This window comes from Taudactylus pleione, unplaced genomic scaffold, assembly GCF_031769625.1.
Source record: "Taudactylus pleione unplaced genomic scaffold, aTauple2 ptg000525l, whole genome shotgun sequence".
Taxonomy (NCBI): Eukaryota; Metazoa; Chordata; class Amphibia; order Anura; family Myobatrachidae; genus Taudactylus; species Taudactylus pleione.
This window is the reverse complement of record NW_028284927.1, coordinates 432,360-457,394: the sequence shown is the minus strand read 5'-3', so window position 1 is coordinate 457,394 and position 25,035 is coordinate 432,360. Positions and strand designations below refer to the sequence as shown.

General features: G+C 51.3%; 1 protein-coding gene and 1 pseudogene across 3 annotated transcripts; both read left to right on the top strand.

Annotated features, from left to right (window-relative positions):
* Window positions 1-4,354: 4,354 nt before the first annotated feature.
* On the top strand, window positions 4,355-8,429 carry LOC148501217 (putative N-acetyltransferase camello pseudogene; annotated as a pseudogene). Of its 2 annotated transcripts, none has more exons than XR_015870070.1 (2): window positions 4,355-4,428; window positions 7,575-8,429. The product of XR_015870070.1 is annotated as a putative N-acetyltransferase camello pseudogene, transcript variant X1 (transcript). The 2 variants fall into 2 exon arrangements; XR_015870071.1 differs by having other exon boundaries at window positions 4,413-4,498.
* A 15,270-nt stretch (window positions 8,430-23,699) lies between these two features.
* Window positions 23,700-24,401, top strand: LOC148501216 (N-acetyltransferase 8B-like). Its single transcript, XM_088450808.1, has one exon. It carries the CDS (start codon window positions 23,700-23,702, stop codon window positions 24,399-24,401), a length of 702 nt encoding a protein of 233 aa, XP_088306934.1.
* The last annotated feature ends 634 nt before the right edge of the window (window positions 24,402-25,035 follow it).

Below are 25,035 nucleotides of genomic sequence, written 5' to 3'. Positions count from 1 at the left end.
ACCCCCTCCCCTGTTACTGACACTACGGTGACCCCTCCCCTGTTAATGACACTATGGTGACCCCTCCCCTGTTAATGACACTACGGTGACCCCTTCCCTGTACCTGACACTACGGTGACCCCTCCCGTTACTGACACTACGGTGACCCCCTCCCCTGTTACTGACACTACGGTGACCCCTCCTGTTACTGACACTACGGTGACCTCCCGTTACTGACACTACGGTGACCTCACGTTACTGACACTACGATAACCCCTTCCCTGTTACTGACACTACGGTGACCTCCCGTTACTGACACTACGGTGACCTCACGTTACTGACACTACGATAACCCCTTCCCCGTTACTGACACTACAGTGACCCCTCCCGTTACTGACGCTACGGAGACCCCCCTCCAGTTACTGACACTACGGTGACCCCCTCCCGTTACTGACACAACGGTGACCCCCTCCCTGTTACTGACACTATGGTGACCCCTCCCCTATTACTGACAGTAGTGACACTTCCCCATTACTGACACTACAGTGACCCCCTCCTATTACTGACACTAGTGACCCCCTCCCCTGTTACTGACAGTAGTGACACTTCCCCTGTTACTGACACTACAGTGACCACTCCTATTACTGACACTACAGTGACCCCTCCCCTGTTACTGACACTACGGTGACCCCCTCCCCTGTTACTGACACTACGGTGACCGCCTCCCCTGTTACTGACAGTAGTGACACTTCCCCATTACTGACACTACAGTGACCCCCTCCTATTACTGACACTAGTGACCCCCTCCCCTGTTACTGACAGTAGTGACAATTCCCCTGTTACTGACACTACAGTGACCCCTCCTATTACTGACACTACAGTGACCCCTCCCCTGTTACTGACACTACGGTGACCCCCTCCCCTGTTACTGACACTACGGTGACCGCCTCCCCTGTTACTGACAGTAGTGACACTTCCCCATTACTGACACTACAGTGACCCCCTCCTATTACTGACACTAGTGACCCCCTCCCCTGTTACTGACAGTAGTGACACTTCCCCTGTTACTGACACTATAGTGACCCCCTCCTGTTACTGACACTACGGTGACCCCCTCCCCTGTTACTGACACTACGGTGACCCCTCCCCTGTTACTGACACTACGGTGACCCCCTCCCCTGTTACTGACACTACGGTGACCCCTCCTGTTACTGACACTACGGTGACCTCCCGTTACTGACACTACGGTGACCTCACGTTACTGACACTACGATAACCCCTTCCCTGTTACTGACACTACGGTGACCTCACATTACTGACACCACGGTGACCCCTCCCGTTACTGACACCGCGGTGACCTCCTCCCGTTACTGACACTACGGTGACCCCTCCCGTTACTGACACTACAGTTACCCCCTCCCCTGTTACTGACACTACGGTGACCCCCTCCTATTACTGACACTACGGTGACCCCTCCCCTGTTACTGACACTACGGTGACCCCTCCCCTGTTACTGACACTACAGTTACCCCCTCCCCTGTTACTGACACTACGGTGACCCCTCCCCTGTTAATGACACTATGGTGACCCCTCCCCTGTTAATGACACTACGGTGACCCCTTCCCTGTACCTGACACTACGGTGACCCCTCCCGTTACTGACACTACGGTGACCCCCTCCCCTGTTACTGACACTACGGTGACCCCTCCTGTTACTGACACTACGGTGACCTCCCGTTACTGACACTACGGTGACCTCACGTTACTGACACTACGATAACCCCTTCCCTGTTACTGACACTACGGTGACCTCCCGTTACTGACACTACGGTGACCTCACGTTACTGACACTACGATAACCCCTTCCCCGTTACTGACACTACAGTGACCCCTCCCGTTACTGACGCTACGGAGACCCCCCTCCAGTTACTGACACTACGGTGACCCCCTCCCGTTACTGACACAACGGTGACCCCCTCCCTGTTACTGACACTATGGTGACCCCTCCCCTGTTACTGACAGTAGTGACACTTCCCCATTACTGACACTACAGTGACCCCCTCCTATTACTGACACTAGTGACCCCCTCCCCTGTTACTGACAGTAGTGACACTTCCCCTGTTACTGACACTACAGTGACCACTCCTATTACTGACACTACAGTGACCCCTCCCCTGTTACTGACACTACGGTGACCCCCTCCCCTGTTACTGACACTACGGTGACCGCCTCCCCTGTTACTGACAGTAGTGACACTTCCCCATTACTGACACTACAGTGACCCCCTCCTATTACTGACACTAGTGACCCCCTCCCCTGTTACTGACAGTAGTGACAATTCCCCTGTTACTGACACTACAGTGACCCCTCCTATTACTGACACTACAGTGACCCCTCCCCTGTTACTGACACTACGGTGACCCCCTCCCCTGTTACTGACACTACGGTGACCGCCTCCCCTGTTACTGACAGTAGTGACACTTCCCCATTACTGACACTACAGTGACCCCCTCCTATTACTGACACTAGTGACCCCCTCCCCTGTTACTGACAGTAGTGACACTTCCCCTGTTACTGACACTATAGTGACCCCCTCCTGTTACTGACACTACGGTGACCCCCTCCCCTGTTACTGACACTACGGTGACCCCTCCCCTGTTACTGACACTACGGTGACCCCCTCCCCTGTTACTGACACTACGGTGACCCCTCCTGTTACTGACACTACGGTGACCTCCCGTTACTGACACTACGGTGACCTCACGTTACTGACACTACGATAACCCCTTCCCTGTTACTGACACTACGGTGACCTCACATTACTGACACCACGGTGACCCCTCCCGTTACTGACACCGCGGTGACCTCCTCCCGTTACTGACACTACGGTGACCCCTCCCGTTACTGACACTACAGTTACCCCCTCCCCTGTTACTGACACTACGGTGACCCCCTCCTATTACTGACACTACGGTGACCCCTCCCCTGTTACTGACACTACGGTGACCCCTCCCCTGTTACTGACACTACAGTTACCCCCTCCCCTGTTACTGACACTACGGTGACCCCTCCCCTGTTAATGACACTATGGTGACCCCTCCCCTGTTAATGACACTACGGTGACCCCTTCCCTGTACCTGACACTACGGTGACCCCTCCCGTTACTGACACTACGGTGACCCCCTCCCCTGTTACTGACACTACGGTGACCCCTCCTGTTACTGACACTACGGTGACCTCCCGTTACTGACACTACGGTGACCTCACGTTACTGACACTACGATAACCCCTTCCCTGTTACTGACACTACGGTGACCTCCCGTTACTGACACTACGGTGACCTCACGTTACTGACACTACGATAACCCCTTCCCCGTTACTGACACTACAGTGACCCCTCCCGTTACTGACGCTACGGAGACCCCCCTCCAGTTACTGACACTACGGTGACCCCCTCCCGTTACTGACACAACGGTGACCCCCTCCCTGTTACTGACACTATGGTGACCCCTCCCCTGTTACTGACAGTAGTGACACTTCCCCATTACTGACACTACAGTGACCCCCTCCTATTACTGACACTAGTGACCCCCTCCCCTGTTACTGACAGTAGTGACACTTCCCCTGTTACTGACACTACAGTGACCACTCCTATTACTGACACTACAGTGACCCCTCCCCTGTTACTGACACTACGGTGACCCCCTCCCCTGTTACTGACACTACGGTGACCGCCTCCCCTGTTACTGACACTACGGTGACCCCCTCCTATTACTGACACTACGGTGACCCCTCCCCTGTTACTGACACTACGGTGACCCCTCCCCTGTTACTGACACTACAGTTACCCCCTCCCCTGTTACTGACACTACGGTGACCCCTCCCCTGTTAATGACACTATGGTGACCCCTCCCCTGTTAATGACACTACGGTGACCCCTTCCCTGTACCTGACACTACGGTGACCCCTCCCGTTACTGACACTACGGTGACCCCTCCCCTGTTAATGACAGTACAGAGACCCTTTTTCCATACCCTCCAACATGACCCCTTCCACCAAGTACAAAGTTATCTGCTCCTGGACCTGATTCTCTTCTCTTCTATTAGTCAGTTCATCACAGGTGACAGCAGCCATACATTAGGTGGGGAGCCCAGGGGCAGAGCATTGTGTACCCGGGGGAGGGTGTGTGACACCATGGTGACCCGGCATGTACAGGCGGCGGGTAACCGGGTGCTCCGTGCTCATTGTGCTGCACTAGTAATGCCGTGCCCGGCCTGTGTGACAGCGCCCCCCGGTGTACACTAGGACACATCACAGGAGCAGGACGGGCTTCGGGAAAATGGCAGAAACATATAAGTTTAACTCTAGATCTAGTACAGCAGCCATCCCAGTGACGTCATCATCCTGCGCCGGGAGCTGTGTGACCCAGAGTTCCCCAACTACAGCCCAGGTCAGACGGCTGCTGCTAGATCCAGGATGTAGAAGGGACCTCTCTGACAGACCCCTCCCCTATATCTGCTGTATGTCCCCCACTCCCCCCCTATATCTGCTGTATGTCCCCCACTCCCCCCCTATATCTGCTGTATGTCCCCCACTCCCCCCCTATATCTGCTGTATGTCCCCCCACTCCCCCCCTATATCTGCTGTATGTCCCCCACTCCCCCCTATATCTGCTGTATGTCCCCCACTCCCCCCTATATCTGCTGTATGTCCCCCCACTCCCCCCCTATATCTGCTGTATGTCCCCCACTCCCCCCTATATCTGCTGTATGTCCCCCACTCCCCCCTATATCTGCTGTATGTCTCCCACTCCCCCCCCCTATATCTGCTGTATGTCTCCCTCTGTCCTGCACCTCTCTCTCTGCTTTGTTTCCCTATACACTATATCTGTTATATGTCCCACAACCTTGTATCTGCTATGTCTCTCCTGGTATGCCTGATATATGCCCCGCTACCCTGTATCCCCCTGTACCTGATATATGCCCTGCTACCCTGTATCCCCCTGTACCTTATACCTCTCCTAACCTGTCTCCCTCTGCACCTTATACCTCTCCTAACCTGTCTCCCCCTGCACCTTATACCTCCCTTAACCTGTCTCCCCCTGCACCTTATACCTCCCTTAACCTGTCTCCCCCTGCACCTTATACCTCCCTTAACCTGTCTCCCCCTGCACCTTATACCTCCCTTAACCTATCTCCCTCTGCACCTTATTCCTGTCTCTACCTGCTCCTTATACCTCTCCTAACCTGTCTCCCCCTGCTCCTTATACCTCTCCTAACCTGTCTCCCCCTGCACCTTATACCTCTCCTAACCTGTCTCCCCCTGCACCTTATACCTCTCCTAACCTGTCTCCCCCTGCTCCTTATACCTCTCCTAACCTGTCTCCCCCTGCACCTTATACCTCTCCTACCCTGTCTCCCCCTGCACCTTATACCTCTCCTACCCTGTCTCCCCCTGCACCTTATAGCTCTCCTAACCTGTCTCCCCCTGCACCTTATACCTCTCCTAACCTGTCTCCCCCTGCACCTTATACCTCTCCTAACCTGTCTCCCCCTGCACCTTATACCTCTCCTAACCTGTCTCCCCCTGCACCTTATACCTCTCCTAACCTGTCTCCCCCTGCACCTTATACCTCTCCTAACCTGTCTCCCCCTGCACCTTATACCTCTCCTAACCTGTATCCCCCTGCACCTTATACCTCTCCTAACCTGTATCCCTCTGCACCTTATACCTCTCTTAACCTGTCTCCCTCTGCACCTTATACCTCTCCTAACCTGTATCCCCCTGCACCTTATACCTCTCCTAACCTGTCTCCCTCTGCACCTTATACCTCTCCTAACCTGTCTCCCTCTGCACCTTATACCTCTCCTAACCTGTCTCCCCTTGCACCTTATTCCTCTCCTAACCTGTTTCCCCCTGCACCTTATACCTTTCTGAACCTGTCTCCCTCTGCACCTTATACCTCTCTTAACCTGTATCCCCCTGCACCTTATACCTCTCTTAACCTGTATCCCCCTGCACCTTATACCTCTCTTAACCTGTCTCCCTCTGCACCTTATACCTCTCCTAACCTGTATCCCCCTGCACCTTATACCTCTCCTAACCTTTATACCTCTCCTAACCTGTCTCCCCCTGCACCTTATACCTCTCCTAACCTGTCTCCCTCTGCACCTTATACCTCTCCTAACCTGTCTCCCTCTGCACGTTATACCTCTCCTAACCTGTCTCCCTCTGCACCTTATACCTCTCCTAACCTGTCGCCCCCTGCACCTTATACCTCTCCTAACCTGTCGCCCCCTGCACCTTATACCTCCCTTAACCTGTCTCCCCCTGCACCTTATACCTCCCTTAACCTGTCTCCCCCTGCACCTTATACCTCTCTTAACCTGTCTCCCCCTGCACCTTATACCTCTCCTAACCTGTCTCCCCCTGCACCTTATACCTCTCCTAACCTGTCTCCCCCTGCACCTTATACCTCTCCTAACCTGTCTCCCCCTGCACCTTATACCTCTCCTAACCTGTCTCCCCCTGCACCTTATACCTCTCCTAACCTGTCTCCCCCTGCACCTTATACCTCTCCTAACCTGTCTCCCCCTGCACCTTATACCTCTCCTAACCTGTCTCCCCCTGCACCTTATACCTCTCCTAACCTGTCTCCCCCTGCACCTTATACCTCTCCTAACCTGTCTCCCCCTGCACCTTATACCTCTCCTAACCTGTCTCCCCCTGCACCTTATACCTCTCCTAACCTGTCTCCCCCTGCACCTTATACCTCTCCTAACCTGTCTCCCCCTGCACCTTATACCTCTCCTAACCTGTCTCCCCCTGCACCTTATACCTCTCCTAACCTGTCTCCCCCTGCACCTTATACCTCTCCTAACCTGTCTCCCCCTGCACCTTATACCTCTCCTAACCTGTCTCCCCCTGCACCTTATACCTCTCCTAACCTGTCTCCCCCTGCACCTTATACCTCTCTTAACCTGTCTCCCCCTGCACCTTATATATGTATATCTTTTATTTTATCCCTCTATGGGGTCAATCTAACTAGCCGCGAGGGGTACGAGTTGCCGTTGCAATGGCGTTAAAACACTGACAACGGACCGGCATCTTGCTCCCTTCGCGGCACGCTCTGAGCCTAATGGGGCTGCAAACAAAATTCTGCGAATCCAGGCTGCTGTATAGTTCGGCCTTCACCGCGATGACTCGCGCCGGCGAGAACATCGCGGCTGATAGGATTGACCCCTATGTATTAGATAAATATAAAGTGCAAGGGCATAGCCTGCCATATATCCCCCTATATCTCTCACCCTCTATCCCCCTGTAAAATAAATATATATACATACATACAGTATGTGTGTGTGTGTGTATAAAGGATCCGTCAGTTCCCCGCTCAGCTAGCTCCTGTCCTCTGCTCCTATACTTGCACCGTTCCTGGTGGCCAGCCGGGTCCTCCTGCGGATATATTATATTTATATACTGTACTATAATATATCATGTGCCCTATGTCCTATAATATATCCTGTGCCCATATAGTGTACGTCATAGACCTGAAAGTACAGCACTAAGTCTTCCCCCCCTCTTCCCGTTTCCTCGCAGGCAGTGATGGCGGAGTACAAGATCCGGGCGTATAGGGACTCTGACTACGATGATGTGCGAGCACTATTTTCTCACGGGATGAGTGAATACGTCCCTGGCGTCTGTGTGCACGTCCTGAAGCAGCCCTGGGTCCTCTTTGTGATGAGCTGCTTTTTCCTCTCCCTACTTTTCAGCTCCAAGTCCCTCATATTACCGGTCTTGGCCCTGACACTCTTCTTGGCCTTGGGGCGCCAGGTCCTGGGCTACTGCTGGAACCTGTATATAGACCACTGCCTAAAGGAAGACCTTCTGGACATCCGGAAGACTTACATGGAGAGCAAGGGTTCTCATTTCTGGGTGGTGGAAGCGGAGGACAGCGTTGTCGGGACGGTGGCAGTGAGACCGTCAGGGGACATGAATGATGAATTAATCCTAAAGAGATTGTCGGTGAGAAAGGACTTCAGGGGGCTTGGCATCGCCAAAGCCCTGTCACGAGAGGTCATCGGCTTTGCGCGGCAGGGTGGTTACAGATCCGTTGTCCTTAACACGCTGATGGTTCAGCGGGAGGCCCAGGCCATGTACGAGAGTGTGGGCTTCAAAAAATACACCGAGTTTGTCCTCCCCACGGTGTACGGGAAGCTGGTCAACTTCAAAGTCTCCAGGTATCGCTATGACCTATTACCCGTGCGCTGACGCAGGCGAGGACTCCTTGCACCGATCTCAGGGAACCGATGTACGACGCAGCCGCTGTTCTCTGTAGCCCTAGTCACAATGTGCGAGCGCTGAGTAAGTTGTATATTGTTAAATATATAAATTCCATTTTTTTAAGCCACTTGTCTATATAAATCTATATATATAATAAATACATGAAACATGCTGGGTCTGATATTCATGGTCACCATGGCCTAATACTGTGGTTAGACACCATTGAACGATAAGTAAAGCCGTCGTCCACATTCACATCGCTGGTATAGTAACGGGGTATTTGTCTATACGGCGGTTATACCCCCAATGGCAGCTGCAGCGCCCCTGAGCCAGCTGACTTATCACACAGCACCTCTACAGCCAGGTCATGGTCGCCTGCTCGGACATAGGCTTAGCCTCTGTTATTGCGCGATGATCGATTCTTTAGCAGTCAACTTTTTTTAAAACGCCTAAAAAAGTGCAAATACTTTGTAATCTAGAGAAAGTAGCCAAAGGCAGCACCAACACTACTTTTGTTGAAGAAATAATAATAATTGCCATCTGTGTGGCCCTGTATTACGCAGGTAAGTACTTGTCCATTTCTCCCTGATGATACAAAGGATGAGACCAATGTTTTCTGCTTTCATTTTAGCACGGATTTCTTTGCATACCCATTATATAGGGGCCGAGCGGGCATACGCCGTTATCGGATTACTCCCGCCCCAGTCATCACGCCACCTACCTGACATATACTAGTGTGAAAAACTTCTCGGATCAAACCCGGTGACGTCTGTGTTTGGGGGAAACTCTCACGTTCTTCTCTGTCTTTTATATACGGATTTCCTGACTTGTGTTCCATGTTTGCACTGGCAGATGGGAGTGTTGGGGCAGCCCTGTCACACTGATATGAAGGTAATACAATACAGCTGTCACACTTAGATGAAGGTAATACAATACGGCTGTCACACACTGATATGAAGGTAATACAATACGCTGTCACACACTGCTATGAAGGTAATACAATACGGCTATCACACACTGTTATGAAGGTAATACAATACGGCTATCACACACTGCTATGAAGGTAATACAATACGGCTGTCACACACTGATATGAAGGCAATACAATACGCACTGTCACACACTGATATGAAGGCAATACAATACGGCTGTCACACTGATATGAAGGCAATACAATACGGCTGTCACACGGATATGAAGGTAATACAATACGGCTGTCACACACTGATATGAAGGTAATACAATACGCTGTCACACACTGCTATGAAGGTAATACAATACGGCTGTCACACACTGCTATGAAGGCAATACAATATGGCTGTCACACACTGATATGAAGGTAATACGATACGGCTGTCACACACTGCTATGAAGGTAATACAATACGGCTGTCACACGGATATGAAGGTAATACAATACACACTGTCACACACTGATATGAAGGTAATACGATACGGCTGTCACACACTGCTATGAAGGTAATACAATACGGCTGTCACACTGTCAGGCTTTACACTTAACAGACCTCACTTAGACCTTTCTGAATATTATCAAGTGTTCAGAACAGTAACGTCCCAGCCCTTGTGGATAAGATGGCAGCCGCGGCACTGAGCTGATTAATCCCCGTTCTGTGCCACCAATTTCAGAAGACCATTGGTCCCAGGCAGCAAGAAATGTCAATTAATAGTAGTTTTGGGGTTTTTTTTTGTGGTTGTGCCGCATCCCTGGCTAACTCTGGTGGCTGCAGTGCCCAGTGGAACTAGCCCCGGGATAGCATGGTACGTGGCATCGCCAGTAAATAAAGTCACCACTGTACCCACTGCTAAACAACGAGCACAGTAACATGCAATCTGGAGACCAGGAGAGTAGCTCCCGATAGTGCCAGTCCTGGCGCTAGGCACCTAGGCTGGTGTAAGGACAACCTCTGACATGTATATACATGTGTTTAGGTTAAAAATAAATGTTCTAAATATATATATAATATACCAGCACAAAATGGATGGCACTCCGGTAAATAATTAAATGAAAGCAGCCCACACTGGCAGATATCGGTCAACGTTTCAGAGGTCTCCCCCCCTTTTATCAAGATGTTGTCTGATATCTGCCAGTGTGGGCTCTTTTCATTGAATTATGTACCCGAGTGCCATCTATTGTGTGCTGGTATATATTGCTGCTATATCTATGGCCGCAGGAGGGGCACCCGGGCTGGTGAGATCAATCAATCAAAGGGGGGCCGGGCAATATCGGAGATATATATATTTATTTATGTAGAGTAAGTAAAATCTGCACTCACTTCACCCGTGGTGGGGAGGCTGCAGCAGTAACCCCCAGGTCCAGACGAGACCTCCGTCCCCCCCATAAGTTGCTCCTAGAGTACTTGCGGAGGGTCTTCCTCTGCAGACTGCTGAGTCAGGGGCGCTGCAGGGAGAGCTGGCAGGTACAGATCGCTTACTGCCACTCTGGAGCTCCACCTCGGTATTGGGGAGACTGTAGCCCCAGGGTTTGCCTGCCAACCTCTGCAGCACATTTTGGTCAAAGCGGCTCCAGGAGCAGAATCACTGGCGCAGTTTTGAAGAGAGATGTAAAGAGTGCGCCCCCGTACCCCCTCTCTAGGCACCTGGGTAATGGCCAAGAGCAGGAACCATCTTCCCAGGTGGTCTCATGCACAGGAAGAGCTCTCCCCTCAGGGCAGTACACGCACACAGCTGTACTGGTCAGTGGGACGTATAACCCCTGAGGTATTGTGTGTTGAATTGAATAAAAGGAGCTCTGCCTGCCCAATATTATGTGTATTCTCAGCCCATCAGAGGGGGGTGTAACATCCCTATGCTGCGTGTATTCTGGGTAACTGTGACTGAGGGTATTATATTCAGGACACTTATTTGAAGCTAAAATTAAAGGTCTTTGTGCTGTGAGGAGTCTGTAACGGGGGATTACTGATGGTGAGAGGGAATCCCCTATGCCCTATTAGGGGTGAATGTAGCCCACTCAGGTTGCTGAAGAAAACGCAACCTACGCAAGTCATGGCTGCCTGGTGGGGTAAGGTCACCCGATCACAATAGCTAATAGGAGTTGGTTGTGGTGTTTAGGGGAGGGGGATGTGGGCAGTTTAGGGGCTGCTGTGCCACGGGCAGGGGCCAGAGTACAGGGCTGTTAGGCATGAGACAAAGCTATAGAAGTAAGTTACTGCCTGGCCTGGGGGTCTTCCCTTCTCTATGTAGGGCCTCCTGTAGAGTTAGGAGTAAATCCAGCTAATGGGGGAAGCTTTTCTCCTGGGGGATCCATGTTGTGCTATAAGCGGAGTGAATGCAGGTACACATGCAGGGCAGCTTTGTGTCATTACTGTATGTTATATATGAGCTAGGACACTCCCTGGTATATATCTTTGTTAATAATTTGCTACATGTTATGCTACATAATATGTACAGTATATTCCAAAGGTCAGGAGACAGCGAGATTGGTGCGCTCTGACTTCTACGCAGGTCTCTGGTATCAGGTACCTCATCATATCACATCATTACCGATCATTATAGATTATGTAGGAAGTGGTGACACCTTAGGACACGTATAAGGATAGAGGGGGGAGCAGCAGTAGTACTGGAAAGTTTGGGATTGGATACAAAGATAGTTGAATGGATAAGATCATGGCTGCAGGATAGGAAACAGAGAATTGTAGTAAACGGAGAGCAGTCCTAGGAGGGAAATGTTACCAGTGGAGAACCTCAGGGATCTGTACTTGGACCAGTGCTTTTTAATATCTTTATTTGTGACATTGCAAATGGTATTGAAGGGAAACTATGCCTTTCTGCAGTTAATGGCACTATACTGGAAAGTACTGAAGAGGAAAGGGATCTAGGAGTTACTATTTCAGGTGACTTAAAGGAAAGCAAACATTGTAACAAAGCAATGAGGAAGGCCAGTCAGATGCTTGGTACATAGGGAGAGGAATCAGTAGCAGAAAGAAAGAAGTGATAATACCACTGTATAGGTCATTGGTACGTCCTCATCTCTATACTGTGTTCAGTCCTGGAGGCCCTATCTCCAGAAGGATATTAATACATTAGAGACTGTACAAAGAAGGGCAACTAAAATGGTGCAAGGTCTACACCACAAAACGCACCAGGAAAGACTAAAAAATCTTATTATGTATAGATTGGAGCAGAGAAGGGAAAGGGGGACATGATAGAAACGTTCCAATATATAAAGGGTTATAACAAGGTAAAGGAAGGAGACATTCTTCATAGGAAGAGAAGTATTAGAAGAAGAGGACATGTACTGACACAGGAGGGTGGTAGGTTCAGGGGAAATGTGAGGAGAAATTACTTCACAGAAAGGGTAGTGGACAAGTGGAATAGCCTCCATTAGAGGTGGTAGAGGCTAAGTCAGTAGAGCAATATAAACATGCATGGGATAGACATAAGGATATCCTTCAGAAGAAGTAAGAATCAATAAGGGTTGAGGTAACAATATCTTTAAAAATGGGGCAGACTAGATGGGCCAAGTGGTTCTTACCTGCCGTCATATTCTATGTTTCTAATGTATGTTAGTGATGAGCGTGAGATACAGGAACAGTACAGGTAAAATGTCTAAACAGTGCTGGTAGATGTAAAGGCAAAACTACAGTAATATCTAATAAACAATGAGTTTGGAGGATAAAGTATTCCTAAAGATGTATAGGTGTGATACAATGGTAGATACTACAGTGGTATAAAGAGAAATTGACAGAGGTACAGGAATGATATAAACAGTTAGAGTAGAAAAACATACAAAAATAAATGTGCCGCACACTAACTGGTATTTACCTGCAATGCTGGAGCAGGGTGTTGGCAAAGGGTGAGTCCAGGTTATAATGACAGCGGGTGGCTGAGCTGCAGGGTATCCAGAGGCTCAGAAGATCTTTTCAATTGTTTCTAAGGGCCGTATTCGATTAGCGGTAAAAACTGCAGAAAAAAAATGCGAAATCTCTATTTTTGGCTAAAAATGGGAATTTCTTCCATACTTTGGTGAAAAATTTTGGGCGGAAAAAATATTATTTTCCAGGAAATTACTGTTCCACGTAAATCGGGGGTATGTTAGAATGGGTGCAAGTATATTTTCCTGTCGTAAAAACGCAATTTTAAAAACCGTTAAAAAAAGCCTGCTGCGACCGCGTGCGATGTTTGAAACACTTGACGCATCCATACCTCCCCCCGAAAAATCAGACCCAATACGTTAGAACCATTTTCAACGATTCTCTGTCAGAGCGCGATTCAACTCAATGCGATGTGTAATAGCCCCGGGATGGAGCTTCTGGGGCTATTCCATTCAGCACTGTGTTAAGTCGGAGATTAAGTACTGGCATTATCCAACTAAAGTGCCACGCTAAGCCGGAAAGCATCCGTGCGGCCGACACTTTTGTCGGATTTCTCACATCCCGGGAGTGTGTAAGAAAGAAATCCTTTAGCCTGACCAAACTTTGCGTTGAATTGAATAGCTTCCGGAGCTCCCTCCCGGGGCTATCCAACATCACGCTATTTGCCGACGCTCGTTCAGAAAAAAGGGGCCGGCTATTTAAACTGAGCGCTCGCTCTTTGCGGTCTGTTGACGCCTCTATGTCTGAGCAAGCGAACGAAACATGCGCTTGCTATTTTGTAAAGACGCCCCCTGGCCATTCGCATCCTACGTCATCTCCGCTATTTATTAGATTAATCGAGTACATCGAAAGGCGTCTGAACTGCTCGCAGTGCTTGTGGTAAGTTTTACTTCCCGCAATCACTGCGAGCAGTTCATGCTAAAAGACAACCAAGTTACGTGGTCGATGACGCTGCTTTGTTAGTTATGCACACCCATTAAACGCCCGTTTTGACCGTTTGGCACGCCTGCGTTCGGATCTCCACTCCCCGTTTTCAAGCACCTTCCCCTGTTACCACCCACAAACGCCTCATTCTGTCACTCAAATTAGCAAGCCCTCGCTGTTTTGCGAGCGCACGATTTCCGACCGCAATGACTGGTTGGCGCATGTGCATTATGACCCATACGCATGTGCAGATGTACGAACATCGCTCGGAGCGAGCGGCCGCTTATGAGCGGCTCTGAATCAGGCCCTAAGTCCAGATTTAATATTGAGTGCCCCATATCTGAGAACTTCTCTCAACCTGTTTATTTCATTTTACAAACTTAGAATGAGCCTCAGTGCTTGTGGCCATGACCCTGCATGATACTAGGGTAAATGTCACAAGGCCAGCACACAGGGGAGCAGTAACATTGCTCAGCTAGATATCTACACGGAAAATGGGCCCCATCTGTATAAAGTTCCAGAATCATCCTGAGCTGCTCTTCTGCCCTGTTAATTATTGGCAAGGCTGCAATTAGTAATAAGAATGGCACCTGCTCCTGTGGTTGCTGTAAGCATCCTGAGACCATTCATGTGTGCGGTTGCTTCTCAGCCATGGGAGTGGGATCACTCACAATTTTGCCTAAGAACACAGCAATGAATAAAGAATGGTACCAAAACCTCCTCCAAGAGCAACTTCTCCCAACCATCCAAGAACAGATTGGTGAGGAACAATTCCTATTCCAGCATGATGGATCACCTTGCCATAAGGCAAAAGTGATAACTAACTGGCTCGGGGAACAAAACATCAACATTTTGGGTCCATGGCCAGGAAACTCCCCAGACCTTAATCCTATTGACAACATGTGGTGAATCCTCAAGAGGCGGGTGGACAAACAAAAACCCACAAATTCTGACAATCTCCAAGCATTGATTAGGCAAGAATGGGCGGCCATCAGTCAGTATGTGGCCCAGAAGGTGAGTGACAGCATGCCAGGGCGAATTACAGAGGTCTTGACAAGGGTCAGCACTGCAAATAGTGAATCTTTGCATAAACTTAATGTAATTGTCAATAACAGCCTTTGACACTTATGAATGCTGTAATGTTACCTCAGTATACCATAGTAACATCTGACACTTATGAATGCTGTAATGTTACCTCAGTATACCATAGTAACATCTGACACTTATGTAATGCTGTAATGTTACCTCAGTATACCATAGTAACATCTGACACTTATGTAATGCTGTAATGTTACCTCAGTATACCATAGTAACATCTGACACTTATGTAATGCTGTAATGTTACCTCAGTATACCATAGTAACATCTGACACTTATGTAATGCTGTAATGTTACCTCAGTATACCATAGTAACATCTGACACTTATGTAATGCTGTAATGTTACCTCAGTATACCATAGTAACATCTGACACTTATGTAATGCTGTAATGTTACCTCAGTATACTATAGTAACATCTGACACTAATGTAATGCTGTAACGTTACCTCAGTATATCATAGTAACATCTGCCACTTATGTAATGCTGTAATGTTACCTCAGTATACCATAGTAACATCTGACACTTATGTAATGCTGTAATGTTACCTCAGTATACCATAGTAACATCTGACACTTATGTAATGCTGTAATATTACCTCAGTATACCATAGTAACATCTGACACTTATGTAATGCTGTAATGTTACCTCAGTATATCATAGTAACATCTGACAAAAAGGTCTAAAAACACTGAAGCAGCAGACTTTGTGAAAACCAATACTTGTGTCATTCTCAAAACTTTTGGCCATGGCTATAGGCTTACCATGCTATCCATACAATATATATACACACACATAGGCTTACCATACCGTCCCATCATATATACATAGGCTTACCATACTATCCAATCATATACAGCTGGGATGATGCTGGTAATGGTAACTGAGAATACAGCTGGGATGATGCTGGTCACTGAGAATACAGCTAGGATGATGCTGGTCACTGAGAATACAGCTGGGATGATGCTGGTCACTGGGAGACTAGCTAGGATGTTGCTGGTCATGGGGAGTACAGCTGGGATGATGCTGTCTCTGGGAATACAACTGGGATGATGCTGGTCACTGGGAATGCAGCTGGGATGATGCTGGTCACTGGAAATACAGCTGAGATGATGCTGGTCACTGGAAATACAGCTGAGATGATGCTGGTCACTGGAAATACAGCTGGGATGATGCTGGTCATTTGGAATAGAGCTGGGATGATGCTAGTCACTGATAATACAATTGATATGATGCTGGTCACTGGGAGAACAACTGGGATGATGCTGGAAATTGATAATACAACTGGGATTATGCTGGTCACTGGGAGAATGACTGGGAGAACAGCTGGGATGATGCTTGTCACTGGGAACACAGCTGGAATGATGCTGGTCATTTGGAATAGAGCTGGGATGATGCTGGTCACTGGGAATACAGCTGGGATTATGCTTGTCACTGGGAACACAGCTGGGATGATGCTGGTCATTTGGAATAGAGCTGGGATGATGCTGTCACTGGAAATACAGCTGGGATGATGCTGGTCACTGAGAATACAGCTGGAATGATGCTGGTCACCGAGAATACTGCTGGAATGATGCTGGTCACTAGGGGTACAGCTGGGATGATGCTGGTCACTGGAGTACATCTGGATGACGCTGGTCACTGAGATTACAACTGGGATGACGATGGTCACTAGGGGTACAGCTGGGATGATGCTGGTCACTGGAGTACATCTGGATGATGCTGGTCACTGAGATTACAACTGGGATGATGATGGTTACAGAGTACAGCTGTGATGATTCTGCTCACTGGGTGTACAAATGGGATGATGCTGCTAATGGTAACTGAGAATACAGCTGGGATGATGCTGGTAACAGAATACAGCTGGGATGATGCAAGTAACTGGGAGAACAGCTGCAATGATGTTGGTCACTGAGAATACAGCTGTGATGATTCTAGTCACTGAGAATACAGCTGGGATGATGCTGGTCACTAGGGGAACAGATGGAATGATGCTGGTCAGTGAGAGAACAGCTGGGATGATGCTGGTCACAGAGCAGATGGGATGATGCTGGTCACTAGGAGAACAGCTGGGATGATGCTGGTAACTGAGAATACAGCTGGGATGATGCTGGTCACTGGGAGAACAGCTGGGATAATGCTGGGCTCTTCACATACAGCTGTGGGGTGAGGTTGTGGCCAAACGGGAAACCAGGTGGGTGAATGTTTATGTAGAACAGTTCAGAAAATGTCCCTTACACACAATAGTAGAAAAGCAAATCCTGCAGGACTAGGTAGGATGGGTGGCAGGAGGATGGGCGGGAGGAGGATGGGCTAGGTAGGATGTGCGGGAGGAGGATGGGCTAGGTAGGATGTGCAGCAGGAAGATGGGTGGGAGGAGGATGGGCGGCAGGAGGATGGGCGGCAGGAGGATGGGCTAGGTATGTGCGGCAGGAGGATGGGCTAGGTAGGATGGATGGCAGGAGGATGGACGAGAGTAGGATGGGCTAGGTATGATGTGCAGGAGGAGGATGGGCTAGGTAGGATGGGCGGGAGGAGGATGGGCTAGGTAGGATGTGCAGCAGGTGGATGGGTGGAAGGGGGATGGGCGGGAGGAGGATGGGCTAGGTATGATGTGCGGTAGGTGGATGGGTGAGAGGAGGATGGGCTAGGTAGGATGTGCGGGAGGTGGATGGGTGGGAGGAGGATGAGCTAGGTATGTGCGGCAGGAGGATGGGCTAGGTAGGATGGGCGGGAGGAGGATGGGCTAGGTATGATGTGTGGGAGGAGGATGGGCTAGGTAGGATGGGCGGGAGGAGGATGGGTGGGAGGAGGATGGGCTAGGTATGTGCGGCAGGAGGATGGGCTAGGTAGGATGTGCGGGAGGAGGATGGGCTAGGTAGGATGGGTGGGAGGAGGATGGGCTAGGTAGGATGTGCGGCAGGGAGATGGGCGGGAGGAGGATGGGCTAGGTAGGATGTGCGGCAGGTGGATGATTGGCAAGGGGATGGGCAGGAGGAGGATGGGCTAGGTAGGATGTGCGGGAGGAGGATGGGCTAGGTAGGATGGGTGGGAGGAGGATGGGCTAGGTATGATGTGCGGGAGGTGGATGGGTGAGAGGAGGATGGGCTAGGTAGGATGTGCGGGAGGTGGATGGGTGGGAGGAGGATGAGCTAGGTATGTGCGGCAGGAGGATGGGCTAGGTAGGATGGGCGGGAGGAGGATGGGCTAGGTAAGATGTGTGGGAGGAGGATGGGCTAGGTAGGATGGGCGGGAGGAGGATGGGTGGGAGGAGGATGGGCTAGGTATGTGCGGCAGGAGGATGGGCTAGGTAGGATGTGCGGGAGGAGGATGGGCTAGGTAGGATGGGTGGGAGGAGGATGGGCTAGGTAGGATGTGCGGCAGGGAGATGGGCGGGAGGAGGATGGGCTAGGTAGGATGTGCGGCAGGTGGATGATTGGCAAGGGGATGGGCGGGAGGAGGATGGGCTAGGTAGGATGGACGGGAGAAGGATGGGCTAGGTAGGATGGACAGGAGGAGGATGGGCTAGGTAGGATGTGCGGCAGGTGGATGGGCGGGAGGAGGATGGGCTAGGTAGGATGGATGGGAGGAGGATGGGCTAGGTATGATGTGCGGGAGTAGGATGGGCTAGGTAGGATGTGCAGCAGGAGGATGGGTGGGAGGAGGATGGGTTAGGTAGGATGTGCAGCAGGAGGATGGGCTAGGTAGGATGGGCAGCAGGAGGATGGGCGGGAGGAGGATGGGCTAGGTATGTGTGGCAGGAGGATGGGCTAGGTAGGATGGGCTGGAGGAGGATGGGATAGGTATGATGTGCGGGAGGAGGATGGGCGGGAGGAGGATGGGCTAGGTAGGATGTGTGGCAGGGAGATGGGCGGGAGGAGGATGGGCTAGGTAGGATGTGCAGCAGGAGGATGGGCGGGAGGAGGATGGGCGGGAGGAAGATGGGCTAGGTAGGATGGGCTAGGTAGGATGTGCAGGAGGAGGATGGGCGGGAGGAGGATGGGCGGCAGGATGGGCGACAGGAGGATGGGCAGGAGGAGGATGGGCTAGGTAGGATGTGCGGTAGGAGGATGGGTGGTAGGAGGATGGGTGGGAGGAGGATTTGCAGCAGGAGGATGGGCTAGGAAGGATGTGCAGGAGGGGGATGGGTGGCAGGAGGATGGGCGGCAGGAGGATGGGCGGCAGGAGGATGGGCTAGGTAGGATGGGCGGCAGGAGGATGGGCTAGGAAGGATGTGCAGGAGGAGGATGGGCAAGGTAGGATGGGCGGCAGGAGGATGGGCTAGGTAGGATGGGCGGCAGGAGAATGTGCTAGGAAGGATGTGCAGGAGGAGGATGGGGGGAGGAGGATGGGCTATGTAGGATGTGCAGCAGGATGGGCGGCAGGAGGATGGGACGAGAGGAGGATGGGCTAGGTAAGATGGGTGGCAGGGGGTTGGGTGGGAGGAGGATGGGCAGGAGGAGGATGGGCTAGGTAGGATGTGCAGCAGGAAGATGGGTGGGAGGAGGATGGGCGGCAGGAGGATGGGTGGCAGGAGGATGGGCTAGGTATGTGCGGCAGGAGGATGGGCTAGGTTGGATGGATGGCAGGAGGATGGACGAGAGGAGGATGGGCTAGGTATGATGTGCGGGAGGAGGATGGGCTAGGTAGGATGGGCGGGAGGAGGATGGGCTAGGTAGGATGTGCAGCAGGTGGATGGGTGGCAGGGGGATGGGCGGGAGGAGGATGGGCTAGGTATGATGTGCGGGTGGTGGATGGGTGGGAGGAGGATGGGCTAGGTAGGATGTGCGGGAGGTGGATGGGTTGGAGGAGGATGGGTGGGAGGAGGATGAGCTAGGTATGTGCGGCAGGAGGATGGGCTAGGTAGGATGGGCGGGAGGAGGATGGGCTAGGTATGATGTGTGGGAGGAGGATGGGCTAGGTAGGATGGGCGGGAGGAGGATGGGTGGGAGGAGGATGGGCTAGGTATGTGCAGCAGGAGGATGGGCTAGGTAGGATGTGCGGGAGGAGGATGGGCTAGGTAGGATGGGTGGGAGGAGGATGGGCTAGGTAGGATGTGCGGCAGGGAGATGGGCGGGAGGAGGATGGGCTAGGTAGGATGTGCGGCAGGTGGATGATTGGCAGGGGGATGGGCGGGAGGAGGATGGGCTAGGTAGGATGGACGGGAGAAGGATGGGCTAGGTAGGATGGACGGGAGGAGGATGGGCTAGGTAGGATGTGCGGCAGGTGGATGGGTGGCAGGGGGATGGGCGGGAGGAGGATTGGGCTAGGTAGGATGGATGGGAGGAGGATGGGCTAGGTATGATGTGCGGGAGTAGGATGGGCTAGGTAGGATGTGCAGCAGGAGGATGGGTGGGAGGAGGATGGGCTAGGTAGGATGTGCAGCAGGAGGATGGGCTAGGTAGGATGGGCGGCAGGAGGATGGGCCGGAGGAGGATGGGCTAGGTATGTGTGGCAGGAGGATGGGCTAGGTAGGATGGGCAGGAGGAGGATGGGCTAGGTATGATGTGCAGGAGGAGGATGGGCTAGGTAGGATGGGCGGGAGGAGGATGGGCTAGGTAGGATGTGCGGCAGGGAGATGGGCGGGAGGAGGATGGGCTAGGTAGGATGTGCGGCAGGTGGATGAGTGGCAGGGGGATGGGCGGGAGGGGTATGGCGGCAGGAAGATGGGCGGGAGAAGGATGGGCGTGAGGAGGATGGGCTAGGTAGGATGTGCAGCAGGAGGATGGTCGGGAGGAGGATGGGCGGGAGGGGGATGGGCAGCAGTAGGATGGGCGAGAGGAGGATGGGCTAGGTAGGATGTGCAGCAGGAGGATGGGCGGGAGGAGGATGGGCGGGAGGAAGATGGGCTAGGTAGGATGGGCTAGGTAGGATGTGCAGGAGGAGGATGGGCAGGAGGAGGATGGGCGGCAGGATGGGCAGCAGGAGGATGGGCAGGAGGAGGATGGGCTAGGTAGGATGGGCTAGGTATGATGTGCGGTAGGATGATGGGCGGTAGGAGGATGGGTGGGAGGAGGATTTGCAGTATGAGGATGGGCTAGGAAGGATGTGCAGGAGGGGGATGGGTGGCAGGAGGATGGGCGGGAGGAGGATGGGCTAGGTAGGATGGGCAGTAAGAGGATGGGCTAGGAAGGATGTGCAGGAGGAGGATGGCCTGCTGGAGGATGGGCTAGGTAGGATGGGCGGCAGGAGAATGTGCTAGGAAGGATGTGCAGGAGACGGATGGGGGGAGGAGGATGGGCTATGTAGGATGTGCAGCAGGATGGGCAGGAGGAGGATGGGTGGCAGGAGGATGGGCAGCAGGAAGATGGGGGGGAGGAGGATGGGCGGGAGGAGGATTCGCTAGGTATGAAGGGTGGGAGGAGGATGGGCGACAGGAGGATGGTCAGCAGGAGGATAGGCAGGAGGAGGATGGGTGGGAGGATGGGCGGGAGGAGGATGGGCTAGGTAGGAAGGGTGTGAGGAGGATGGGTGGGAGGAGAATGGGCTAGGTAGGAAGGGTGGGAGGAGGATGGACGGAAGGAGGATGGGCTAGGTAGGATGTGCAGCAGGAGGATGGGTGGCAGGAGAAGGATGGGCGACAGGAGGATGGGCGGGAGGAGGATGGGCAGCAGGAGAATGGGTGGGAGGAGGATGGGCGGGAGGAGGATGGTTGGCAGGAGGATGGGCGGGAGGAGGATGGGCTAGGTAGGATGTGCGGGAGGAGGATGGGCGGCAGGATGGGCAGCAGGAGGATGGGCGGGAGGAGGATGGGCGGCAGGATGGGTGGCAGGAGGATAGGCAGGAGGAGGATGGGCTAAGTAGGATGTGCGGCAGAAGGATGGGTGGCAGGAGTATGGGCGGCAGGAGAATGGGCTAGGTGGGATGTGCAGCAGGAGGATGTGCGGCAGGAGAATGGGTGGCAGGAGGATGGGCTAGGTGGGATGTGCGGCAGGAGGATGTGTGGCAGGTTGATGGGTGGCAGGAGGATGGGTGGCAGGGGGATGGGTGGCGCAGGAGGATGGGTGGGAGGAGGATGGGCTAGGTAGGATCTGCAGCAGAGGATTGGCTGCAGGATGGGTGGCAGGAGGATGGGCGGGAGGAGGATGGGCTAGGTAGGATGTACAGCAGGAGAATGGGCTAGGTGGGATGTGCGGCAGGACGATGGGCTAGGTAGGATGGGCTGCAGGGGGATGGGCAAAGGTGACCAGGCACAACCCTGCTTCACCCCCAAACGCCACAGCATATCAATCATGCTGCAGCTTGGGGGGTTTCTGCGAGCAAGATCGCAGGACCTGTTCTGCACATGCGTAGAGCAGCTCCTGCACAGACGCAGACCCCTAAACATCGGAGATGTGCGTTCATCCTCGGTTGGATGTGGATCTCTGAATCAGGCCCTACGTGCATATACCAAAGAAGAAAACTGGATTCAAAGTCAGTAAAGTCCATCATGCTTGGCTATTGCCATGAGAGCCAAGGTTACAGATTGTGGAATCTAAATACCAGAAAATTTAAGTTGCGAGATGTTATCTTTAAAGAAACAACATAAATGAAGAACAGTTGGAAGCTGATATGCAGAGCAGGTGTGTGTCACTGGCCAGGCCAGGAGCTGGAGATATATCAGCAGTCCCAAGTTCTTCAGTGGAGAGACTGTTGTTATGGTCCTGGCTGAACTATCTAAAGTTTCTTCAAAGAAGGCCAAGTTGAAGTCACGTGATGGGTTGATGCTTTTCATGTACTTGACCCAATTTATTTTACAGGTCGTAACAGAAAAACTGAAATTTATATGTTTGTGTAACTGTGCTGCACCCACTTGTGGACAGACTCCCACCTCCCCTGCTGGAAGGCAGAGATCCCCCTGCATGGCAGCGGGAGGCAGCTGGGCTCCCTAGGTCACAACCTGGCCCTAAGTGTCTACAGTACCTGTTACACTGGTACACATCAATCATGTATATGGGGCATATTTATTAGCTATTAGGACAGCTAATCATGGCAATAAGATGGTATGTAGGAAGAAAAGAGCCCATACCTATGATTTTTAGAAGTGAAGGGTTCACCAATGCGGTGCCTTAACTATTAATACGGGAGCCCGGGAGTTGTTCTACGCAGCCTGGTGACCATGCATGTGAAAGTGGTGAGTGCCGGGGGGGTCCCTGTTACTTTTTGAGGAAGCTGCCCGTAGGTGACAGCTATTGGGGCCAAGCTCCAGAAGTACATTGCATTCCGGAGCCTGGTGAATTCGGTAAAAAAGCTGTTCCCATAAAACCTACGGGGGCTGCTTCTGCTAGCGAAAACTGGGGAGCGCAGCAGATATCAGAGGTGTCAATATATATATATCCCCTATACATACATTTGGGGGATACTTAAAATCTGTGGGTATCCGCAGACATATGCAGCAAATATTAATTTGCTGGATGTTTTTTCTTTATCTTTGCTGAACTGAATTTTGTTGCTGTAACTAATATCGGCTATAACTGGTGTTTTATTTGTGCAAAAGGTGTCAAATGAAATCAGGCTAACGATTGAACATTTGCGCAGTGCGTTTGCTTTAGCGCTGTCTCTGAGCCTCGGCATGAAGCACACAAGTGAATGCTAAAATTATTCCCTTTTTTGCAGAGTGGTAACATGTCCGATTACTTTATCCGACCATATAAAGACTCTGACTACAACGCTGCCAGGGAATTGTTTGCTCGTGGAATTGAGGAGCAAAGTACGAAATTATTTCGCCATGAGCTGGGACTGACGCCCGGCCGGATGCTGTCAGTGGCCGTATCCATTCTTGCACTGAACTTTGTTTCTGTTGCTGTGTACGTCCTCGCGGTGGCCATGGCCATAGCCTGCGCTTGGTTTGGAGGCCGGTATAAATACACATCCTATGTTCGGGCGGCCCTCTCTGATGACCTGTTGGACATCCGGAAATATTACCTGCAGCGGGAGGGTTACTGCTTCTGGGTGGCCGAGCTGGCCGGTGAGGTTGTAGGGACGGTGGCCGCTCTTCCTTCCTCTTATCCCGGCGGAGAAAGACACTTAGAGATGAAACGACTTTCGGTGTCCAAAAGACACAGAGGCAAAGGGATCGCCAAGAGGTTGTGCCACACGCTGATGGACTTTGCCCGGAAGAGAGGCTGTGAGGCGGTTGTACTGACCACCACGATTTCACAGTTTGAGGCCTACACTCTGTATGAGAAGATGGGCTTCAGGCAAACAGACACGTTCTATCCACCAGGCATCCTGGCAAAACTTGTTGATTTCAGAATCCTGGCCTACCAGTATGATATTCCATCACTATGATTGCATTGTATGTCCTGCACACTGTATCTAACATGTAATATTACTCTGCAGGTCTTTATAAAGCAAACGTCACCCTGGAAAGAGACAAAATAAAAAATAGCAACACGATTAAAACAAGTGTCTCCATCCTTCACTCGGAGTCTTGATGAGCTGTTAGGGCCTAGTAAAGACAAATGCACAAGAGGCCTAGCTTACTGTACTTGCTGTACTTGCTGTTACTGTACTTGCTGTACTTACTATACTTGCTGTACTTACTGTACTTACTATACTTGCTATACTTACTGTACTTGCTGTACTTACTGTACTTACTATACTTGCTATACTTACTGTACTTGCTATACTTACTGTACTTACTATACTTGCTGTACTTACTGTACTTACTATACTTACTATACTTGCTATACTTACTGTACTTGCTGTACTTACTATACTTGCTATACTTACTGTACTTACTATACTTGCTGTACTTACTATACTTGCTGTACTTACTGTACTTACTATACTTACTATACTTGCTATACTTACTGTACTTGCTGTACTTACTATACTTGCTATACTTACTGTACTTGCTGTACTTACTATACTTACTATACTTGCTGTTCTTCCTGTTCTTGCTGTACTTGCTATACTTACT